This window comes from Etheostoma spectabile, chromosome 24, assembly GCF_008692095.1.
Source record: "Etheostoma spectabile isolate EspeVRDwgs_2016 chromosome 24, UIUC_Espe_1.0, whole genome shotgun sequence".
NCBI lineage: Eukaryota > Metazoa > Chordata > Actinopteri > Perciformes > Percidae > Etheostoma > Etheostoma spectabile.
The window spans coordinates 3,961,683-3,971,737 of record NC_045756.1 but is presented as its reverse complement, the minus strand read 5'-3'; the positions used below and the strand labels follow the sequence as shown (position 1 = coordinate 3,971,737).

The window sequence follows — 10,055 nt, the reverse complement described above, 5'->3', positions numbered from 1 at the left end:
ATATATATATATATATATATATAGGGCTATATTATAAAATATTTTGTCTTTTTTCATTGGTCCACAGCTGAGAGTACAGCTTGTTCCCGGACGTCCTTCTGTTGGATGTCCTCAACCCTCTTGGTCCACTTCTCCCGTACTGTGTCATGCTCTGTAACAGTTGTGTAACTTTTTGTGATTGTTTTCGATATACAATACCATGACTTTTTCCAACGTAATATTGTTGAGCTATATGCAAAGCTTGTAAAGGAAGATGTATTTAATGTTCAAACTACAGGGGAGAGAAATGAATAACTGTCAAGACAAAAGTGGGATTCAATCCTTCAATCTCAGATGGAGTCAGTAATTTATTTTAGTGAGTTTTTCCTAATCAATCAATTAAATGATCAACCAATTAACAAATAAATAATACATTAATCAACCAATTTACAGATCAAATAGAAGATGAACCAATTAATTGATCAATTGTATTTGTCACATGAAATCAGTTAGTTGATCTTAACAGATTTTCAACAGCTATCCTCTAAAATGTGAACGATACATACAACTTCCAACCAGGTGAAGAGCCAGATCAGATAGCTCAGTGTGATGGAACGCTGGTTGGAAGAGCACAAGGCCGTGAGTTCAAAACTCATGATGTGCATGTTATGGTAAGGAACATAACAGAAATATACTATATAATATATAAGATACTTCCCCAAATCTCAGCTGTCTGAGTCTCCTTAAACATGTAGAAGATAGCTGGGATTAGGGAAGTACCTAACTGTGGGATGCAAACCATGGTCTGCTGGGTGAAGTCCAGGGTGTCCTTATGACACTTAGAGAAAAAAAATTATGGTTCCAGTTGGCAAAAGGTAAGTATACCCCTATGCCGCCCCCGAAGGGGGCGGCATAGGGGTTAAGACAGTTGGGGAAACTCTTGGGGGCAGTCGGAGTACTTAGCTACTCCCTGACTGCCACCAGGAGTTCCCCAACCGTCTTACCAACATGCCGCCCTTGAGCCCTTAACGCAGCAACATACTTTACTACCGGATGTGAACCCTGCTCCCCTGGGTGAAGGCCCGATGCACATTCGACTCCGCCGCCACCTCTGCCGCCACCTCCAGCAGTTACAGCGCGCATTTATGACGAACCGTTGGGGGTTCAGGAAAGAAAGAAATTTTCTGTGAAATGCAGGCTACAAACCCCTGACTGAGGTGGTGATTGAACCCATGACCCGTGTGTCCTCTAACCAGTGTTCCATAACACTGAGCTATCTGATCTGATACTCTAAGTTGGTTGGAAGTTGTATCTATCGTTCACATTTAAGAGACGAGAAGTTAAAAACCATCAAGACAAATGCGGGATTTGATCCTTCACCTCCAGAGTGTTGAGTCAGTCTCTTATCTCAGTGAGCTAACCCTGAGGCACCCTTGTCACATGTTCATTCTATTATTTGTTCTTCACTTTTTGTCCTTGTAGCCTGATTGATTTCCTTTGTTAAATACAATTTATTGATTAATTGGTTGATTGATTATCTGATAGTTGATCTGTTAATTGGTTGATTATTTAATACATTAATCAATCAATTAACAACCAAAGACTAGTTGATTTGTAGATTACTTAATTGACTAATTAAGAATAGCTCACTGAGATAAATTACTGACTCAACAATCTGAGACTGATAGAGCGGCGAAAGGTAAATAATGCAATGACAATATTTTTGTTTTGTTTTCACGGTACTTTAATTTTAAATAAACCTTTTTTCTGTGACAAAAGGCTCAGACTCTGGTTTGATATTGGTTTTACATCACAGCGACACAGATTCAGTATTTACATCGGACCAAGAGAGTACAGAGGCACAGGCCGAGGGGGCAGCTCGAGCCCCACAGTGTGAGCAGAGACACATGTCTCACAAGTCCTCCAGTGTTTAGTTCATGATTACCATCAACCAGCATTACTACTGTTAGCACTCCACAAGTCAACAAACTTAATTCACCAGAAAAATAAAGACTTCCCTCATAAATACCAAAACAAACAGCCGTTCCAGATAAGAGAGATCAAGATCAATGTTGACTTGTCTGTTGTCCAAAACCATAACTGCAGTCTGTATGTCTGTTGGAACCAGTTTCACTGATGGGAAATCATCATGGTGTTCAGTGTTAACAACCACCAGGCATCACATACAAAAACTAAAAAAGGGATAAAAGCAACATTTACCAGATCCAGGTTCAGTGTTTCAGTGTACTCTGGCCAGTAGTGGATTCACGCATTTCCCAGTCAGTCAGTCAGTCTGTCTGAGTAGCTCTGCAGAAATCCATCTCCTATCAATAACTAACCATCAGGACTTAAATAGCTGGAAAGTGGAATCATTCACAGTATGATATTAAATTGAAATATAAACTATTTAATATTGAAACCTTTCTGCATTCTGTCAGCTCGTTAGGGATACGTTTGGGTCATGGTCCTTCATCAGGTATCAAGACAAGAGGAAAGGCACCAGACTGTTTTTTATGACACTAGCTGTACTAGGTTACAAACCCAAGAACCAAATCCTCATATGTGCGGGGACATGTGTCATGCTGGACACGAGGAAAGACACAAAGGCCAAGCTCCCAAACTAACAGATTCCAATAATTGATTTCAACCCTGGTCTTCATGTATTGTAGATATATGGGGAGTACTTATGCCCTGGAACCAGACCGTATTGTTTTTCCTCAAAATCTCAGTCATGCTTAAATGAAAAAAAAACATTGGTTGTGATTTTGGGCTATCTAAATAAAACTGAATTTAATTTAATTGGTTGTTAAAAAAAAGGTGGTCGATCACCGGTGGCTTGCGTCATGTGGATGGCCGACATTGTGGTTGTCATTACTTAGAATTCCTCATGGGGGCGAGAGAAACTACGCACTTCAGCTTTAGATCAAATAAACAGGAAATGGGAATTGATAATATCAGCAATGAAATACATATATCTATAAATGTATGTATGGTTACTTGCTGTGGAGGTGTGACAGGTCCCAAGAGAAGACATGAGGCCGAGTGTGAGTGAACACCTGGACCAGCTCGTAAAGTCTGGGAGCACAGGTGAACCAGATCAACTGATGAGCCTGTCAGCTCTCTGTCTCCAAGACTCTTTTTCCTTATTTTATTAGGATTCTGTAGATCTCGACATATATTTGTTTTTAAGGATGTTTTTTTATGTATTGATGTGGTAACTCTCACAGCTGTTTGAGATCTAGCTCTTCTGTATTAGCTCGTGCAGCCTTTTGCTTTAGTCTAAAGTTGTTTGATATTGTAAATTTGAAGCCTGACAATGAGCCATGACTGAAAAGTTGTATCTTTTATAAACTGAGTGCTGACAGTGTTCAGGAATAAACTTTTTCTTTTGTCTTATGTATTTAAAAAGCTTTGCTCTGACCTAAAGTGTCTTAAGTCTCGGTGCAGAGCTTTGTCTGTATTACATGCACATTCAAACACATTAACGTGCGTGACATGTACATCTTCTGGTCAGTAGATGGTGCAAGTTCTGCATGTGCAAGTTATATTCTTGGGTTTGTCACTTCAACTTCAAAACAAAAAAGGTGTCAGCCTTAAGCCATGATCTGTGCAGCGTGTTCAACCTGTGTCTGCTGGCCCCTTTTTACTCCACGTCCATCACAATCACTCCTTTCTCTCCTTTTCTTTCCTTCAGTCACTGTAACGCTGATTTCCTTCTTTCTTGCTCATCTAGTTGTTGTGTACTATGAAATGAGGGTACATACACACAACTGATTGCCTTTCCTCTTTACTTTTCAATAAAGTTTACACATCAGTCCACATTGCTTAGTGCACATCGTTAAGACAAAAAACAAAAGGTTTCAATTAAATTATTTTTTATAATTTCATAAGGAGAAGGAAAATAGCAAGAGCTCAGTAGTTGAGCTAGCTTTTGCTATTTTTGCTACATGTTCAGTAAATTGGACGCCGAGTCAGGTCATGACTCTTAGTGAATGGAGGCCAAAAACAGGATTTCTATCCTCCAGGATTGTAAGCTGGCGCTGGCATTAGGTTGCTGAAACTGTGCTCACTCCAGGCTTCTGCTCCCGCCACAACAGTCTAGATAAATATTACAAACAGCAACTCACGTGTTACTCGTCCTTTGTGTGTGTGTATGTGTGTGTGTTTGTGTGCGCAAACTTATATAGCTGCTCCCCATGCCAAATGGGCCTTGTATTAATATATCCTCTCTAGTGATATAAAAGGTAAAACACCATTAATCCTGCACTGCTACATCAGCTACATCCATCAGTGTGACCTGCCACACTGCAACATTTTACAGCACAGCTGAGCAAAGGCCTCTGGCAACCCCGGGGGAAAATAAACTGCTGTGTTTTGACAGGGCAATGGGCTGTAACTGAGGAACTGTACGTCAACTTTCTGTACAAAAGTCTGTTGCTTCTAAGGAGTTATGGAGACTCTGGGTCCATATATGTCTCCTGTCTCATATATGTCTCCTTTAAATACAGAGGGATGAAAGAACACACTGCCCCATTCACTGTTAAAAGACAGATAAATATATAATATGAACACCAAATTGTAACACACTTAAAAGGCGCCAAGAATTGTATCCACCCGCACTGTCATCAGCCTGGATACACAGTTCAAGTCCTTGAATGGGAGGACTGTAAAGACACTGGAGCCTCCGCTGGCCCCTCGTGGACTGAATGTGACCGTCTGATACTGTGGGAACTGTAACCCCCGTCCCTGCCCTGTCAGTCAGTCAGTCGGTCAGCCCTCCTTCCATCCCTCCCAAACCCTCGTCTTCTCCCTCTTTCTTTCCTCCGTGGTTCGTCACTCAAAACGCTCGTAGTTCCTGGTTTGTCGGACCCGTGGGACCATGTCGAGCAGCAGCCTGCAGCAGAGGAGAAGGGAAAACAGAGTGGATGCAAACACTGTGATCCCCTAATATATATATATATATATATATATATATATATATGTAAATGTGTGCATTCCATTCTGACTTATTGAGACACTGCACACGGACAAACACATTCATCAAGGCAGAAAATCTCACTGCATCAGCAGCAAAGATAAAACTGAAAAATGGAAGCCTAATTATTTAAAGAGTAATGTTTGTACAGAATGTGCATAATTTATGGATTCAGGTATGCATTAATTTGTGCATTCCTTTAGGGTTCATTTTAATGAGTTAAATGCTAAACTGCTGTTTGTGGGCGGCAGTGATTTAGGCGGGGCAACTGTCTATCATCTGCTAGTGGTTCCTATACTTTGTGGTAACAAATTAACAAAAATGTGCTATAATAATACCTTGTGATCAACAAAATCAACAGCCCTGGAGAAATCAACAAATACAGCTTTGCCATGATATTTTCTTTTATCAATGGAAATATATATATTATTACATTAAAAATTAAGCAAAATAATTGTTTATTGTGAATTTGTAATTAAACTACTTAAACAAAAATAGACACCGCTATTACTGTAACTATTAGTGGATTTCTTTAAATCATCTCCAGAACAAGACATATTTACAAATATGGTTCATATATAATAAAAAAATAAAGGTTTATGGTCCAATACCGATCTTTGCAGGACTCCACATTTAATCTTACGACATTTAGATTTACTACCACCAATCTTTACATATCGTTGTCTGTTATCCGAATAAGCCACGCCTGTAATAACTTCTAGTAATCACTTACTTGACTCCATAGGCGAGGATGATAAGACCTATGAGGACGCCTATTGTCCCGTCCAGGTACCACACCTGGGGTTCATGCTTGAACACTTCAGCACTGATGAGGATGGAGAACCCCATGACTCCCCCCACCAGCGAATTGAATCCTGGAGAAAAGAAAAGTCAGTTGATGAGGGTTTTGTCGGCTTAGTGTTGAAATTCAGCTTACGTTGTGTTTGGGTTGTCCTCGGAAAGACTCCATGGACATGTGGCATTGCCTGCAGTGGCCTCTTAAAGAATACAAAGGGTCTTGTGCTATTACAGATTCTTAAAATGCCTCCAATATCTGATAGATATTCAAAATGAATCTGGTTAAACCAAAATGTAACTGACTCTGTTTAGGTGACTAACTGCTGCATTACCACAAGTACCTGCTACTCCGTGGGAGGAATGTAAGCATGAGTAAGACACCGGAGTGTTCCAGACATGTGAGCGTGTTTGTGCAAACACAATATTAACATAGAAGTCACACTGTGATGCTGTTACTAGGAAAAAGACAGCACTTCATGAGTAAAAAAACCTTCCTAGAAATATATGAGTGGACAGACTGATATCAGGGGTGTTTGAGCATGTGTGTGTGCACCTACCATCGGTGATGAGGGCCCGGCTCGTGAGCACTTTGCCAAGCATGAACTTGATCACAGCCAGGGTGATGCACACCAAGCCGCTGACAATGGACACGCTGAACAGGAAGTCATCCTGACACAGACACACACAGAAGCACAGAGAGGAAGTGGGAGTTGTGGTTTGTTGTCATGTCCTTCAGGCGCACTACTGGTTGATCCAAATGAAACTGTGAGAGACTTTTACAGTTTCAATTAGATTTTATAGTAAAGAACAATGTTCTTTACTATAAAAATGCAATGCAACCTTATCTATCATTCAGTATCAAATGAACTAAACAGGATTCTATGTAGTCAGTGAGTTAGTGGACTAAAAATATGACTTATTTTTATAACATTTCAAATATTTTGTAACCTTATTAATGAAAGAGATGTTTCCCAGCTCTAACGGGGCTATGCCTTTACTCATCAAATCCAGAGTTATAAAGTGTAACCAACACAACACGTCACGACACAACACAACAATCGTGGTATCTATCTCTTTAACCAAACCTACAACCTTTCTGTCAGCTATCATCCCAGCTAATTAAGCTGGTTTTATTGTTCAAAACAACAGAGACACTAATATGATCATCCACTACATCTGCACTGAATCACATCACCTCCCCTCTCTACCATTCACTCAAATTATACCCAGGAAATGTTTCCCTTTAATTCCCCTAGCTCTTATTTTAATACCTTTCCTGACAATAATCTATGTCTCATCAGATGCTCTGCCTTGTCCTTACGTGTCCTTTTGGTTTTAAAGAATTTTAAGATGACTTTCTTTATGCGCCTGTTTTGAGACTCACCGGAAAGAGAGTCAGCTAAATGCCAAAAATGTAAATGCTCAGAACAAGGACTGATGGAGAGGAGGGCGCGGGAGATGAGAAAAGAGAAAGAGGGGCTGCGGAGCACTCAGTGCCTCTGCGGCAGCATTAATATTGCACCATGGCCTTGGAGCCATGTAAAGCTACTTTGGCGAGCTCACAGACATCAAAGACGAGATGGAGAGAAAACAGAAAACCTCAGCATTGTTCCAACAGCATGCTGCATGGACCTGAGTCAGTGCTGTGTACATAGTGTATTATCCTCAAACTATTGAACACATTCTTCAGCATCAAAGGACAAATCATCAATTCCAACAAATATAGACATATACACACATTTTGCAAATGGGAGCTCTTCATAATTTACCACCGTTTAAAATCTTAATTTTCTAGAATAAATTGAAGGCTGTGTAAAATGACACAGCTGCTGTGTCTGATAACAATTAGATACGCTGTTAGTATTTTGCAGCTTAAAGTACTCCAAATTCTATGGTATCTGTGTACCTTTATGGGGAATCCCCCAGTGAACGTTAAATCAAAATTCACACAACACACAAGAGAGATTTCACAACAGACCGACCGTGCACAGAATGTGAACACAGTGCTTGACATTTAATTTGACTTCCAGAGATTGTTGTGCAGAATATGAAAACAGTGCCAGCTGTTCTGATAAGTCAGGTAGGCCAACAACTGTATCATGTAGGATGATGATTGGATGTGGAGAAATGGGTTTAAAATTTGTAAACAAGAAGATTAATTCCTGTGGTATTACCTGGTCTGAAAGTTTACCAAGCAGCAGCTCCATCGCACACACAAACACACATTCAGGAACTGAAATCTGCAGGTCTTTAGTTTGATGAGCATGAAGACTGCAACTTTGTTTTGGTGGCTAACTGACATTAATTGGGCTCAGAGGACTATCAGAGCAGGAACAGTCAGGTGTCAAAAAAACAAACATCCTTCTCTCTCTCTCTCTCTCTCTCTCTCTCTCTCTCTCTCTCTCTCTCTCTCTCTCTCTCTCTCCTGCATACCTAAGCAGCTGCTCATTAACATTTCATAATGAGGAGGAAGAGAGGGAGGCTGTGAAAAGTGACCTTATTTCCAGCATCTGCATACTGTGGAGGGCTGTACACACACAAGCTATATATAACTCAAACTGTGATGCACCAGAAAGCAGTCTGGTACAACCCGACTGTGTGACTGAAGAGAAGCAGGTCGACTCAGAAAAAAAACAGTCTCTCACAGTCTGCCTTTGTTTCTGCTCTGCTGCTCGCTGTGGGTCAGGCCCGTCTCTTCCCCTCACTGCAGCCACAGATGAATAGACTGGTCCAATACATCAACAAAGGATTTGAAAACTAATTGAAAACTTAACCTTCTTAATAACAATTTCACAATAAAGCATGTTGCAAGTATACCACCGAGTGTATTTTAATTGGAAATTTAAAAGGAAATCATTACCCACAAAAATAGTAGAGTATGTACACAAATAAACACAGAAACATCAGAAGTGTGTCTGACCCCCATTTCCTTGCCCATTTAATAGATAATGCATTTACCTTAGTACATATTTATACTAAAGTAGTTATTATTTGCATCATTATTATTATTGTTATTATGTTTCAGAGTTAAAGGAGCAGTGCGTAGGATTTGGAGGGATCTATTGGCAACAGTGGAATAGAACATTCATAACAGAATAAGCCCTTCATATCTACTTAGGGAGGAGGTTCTCTTCAACGGAGTCTGCCATGTTGCCCCTCCATGTTTTTAAGATCCTGTACTCTGAGATTAGCTCCTTTGAGAGACTTGAAACTGTTTTTAGCAATTAGATAACTAGATACAGCTTATTCAATAATGGGTGTAATCGTGCATTTGAGGCTAAAACAGATGTCAACAATTATTTTTCTGTTTTAATAACTGTGAATTAGATCATAGAGCTAAAGTAGAAAGAGGCAGTGAAGGGCCTGAATAATCTCTCAACAGTAATTCAGCTAACCAAAGCATAATGTTTCCATATTTACTCATCATCATCATTAGGTTAAGGTCCTCGACTGCATTTCTACAGGGATGACTATTGCCTGGCAACAGGGTAATAAAACTATTTCAGGAGATGTGAAAGCTCCTGAGTCTGTACAGCTGAGATTGGTGACATTCTTCATCCAGCAGCAGCAACACTGTTACACCTCGGTCACACACACACAACCACGTGCATACACACAGAAGAAAAACAAACCTAATTGAATGTAGATGCTGAAAATCATGTTTTTGTGAAACAACAAAGCTGCTGGACAATCCTTTCTTTTGTTTTCAGTGCGGTTTGTCTTGAGGCAAAAATCGATCTGCCTTTCTCCAAGCTGGGTAGTTTGAAAATATTTTGCTTGGTGTGAGACAAAAATAACATTTGATCTGATTTGCAGCTTATTGTTATATGAGCAATGACAGTTTTTGTTTATTTTATGTGAGGGATTTTTGTATTTCTTTTTCTTTGAAGAAGAGCTTTGCGAAAGCAACATGTCGCCTGTTTATTTCAGCTTGTTATGGGCTGCGTTATTGTGAACTTGACACAAACAGGGAGCTGTTCCTATTAATATCTGCACACATTTTCTAATAATAATAATAATAATAATAATAATAATAAGCTTCCAATTTCTTTTCCCAATGACTGCTGATATCTTCTCTTCTTATTTAAATGTTGCTCAGAGGGATTTATGCCTCTTTTGACCTTTCAGTTGTCAGTTTGGATAACCCATTGTGCACCCTCCATACAAAATAACATAACATTTGTAAAAAAGGCCTATCTACAACCTTAAAGCATTAAAGAACATTTTAAAATATAAAGTGGTCCTCTCAGACATGTGACAGGACATAATCAAGCTTTTGTGTTGGGGGATTCCCAACTCTTGA

At 39.7% G+C, this 10,055-nt stretch overlaps 1 protein-coding gene and 1 long non-coding RNA gene across 3 annotated transcripts in view; both read right to left on the bottom strand.

The window, feature by feature from the left end:
• Nucleotides 1-1,830, bottom strand: part of LOC116673971 (uncharacterized) — a 7,015-nt gene extending 5,185 nt beyond the window's left edge. The window contains exon 1 of the long non-coding RNA XR_004327932.1: nucleotides 1,740-1,830. This is a non-coding gene — a long non-coding RNA (uncharacterized LOC116673971). The remainder of the gene's footprint in view (nucleotides 1-1,739) is intronic.
• A 1,421-nt stretch (nucleotides 1,831-3,251) lies between these two features.
• Nucleotides 3,252-10,055, bottom strand: part of LOC116673966 (transmembrane protein 163) — an 18,950-nt gene continuing 12,146 nt past the window's right edge. For both annotated transcript variants that reach the window (XM_032506389.1, XM_032506390.1), the window contains 3 exons: nucleotides 6,310-6,421; nucleotides 5,688-5,829; nucleotides 3,252-4,873 (listed from right to left, as the gene is read on the bottom strand). In XM_032506389.1, the coding sequence (XP_032362280.1) occupies nucleotides 4,813-4,873; nucleotides 5,688-5,829; nucleotides 6,310-6,421 (315 nt within the window). In that variant the 3' untranslated portion in view covers nucleotides 3,252-4,812. The remainder of the gene's footprint in view (nucleotides 4,874-5,687; nucleotides 5,830-6,309; nucleotides 6,422-10,055) is intronic.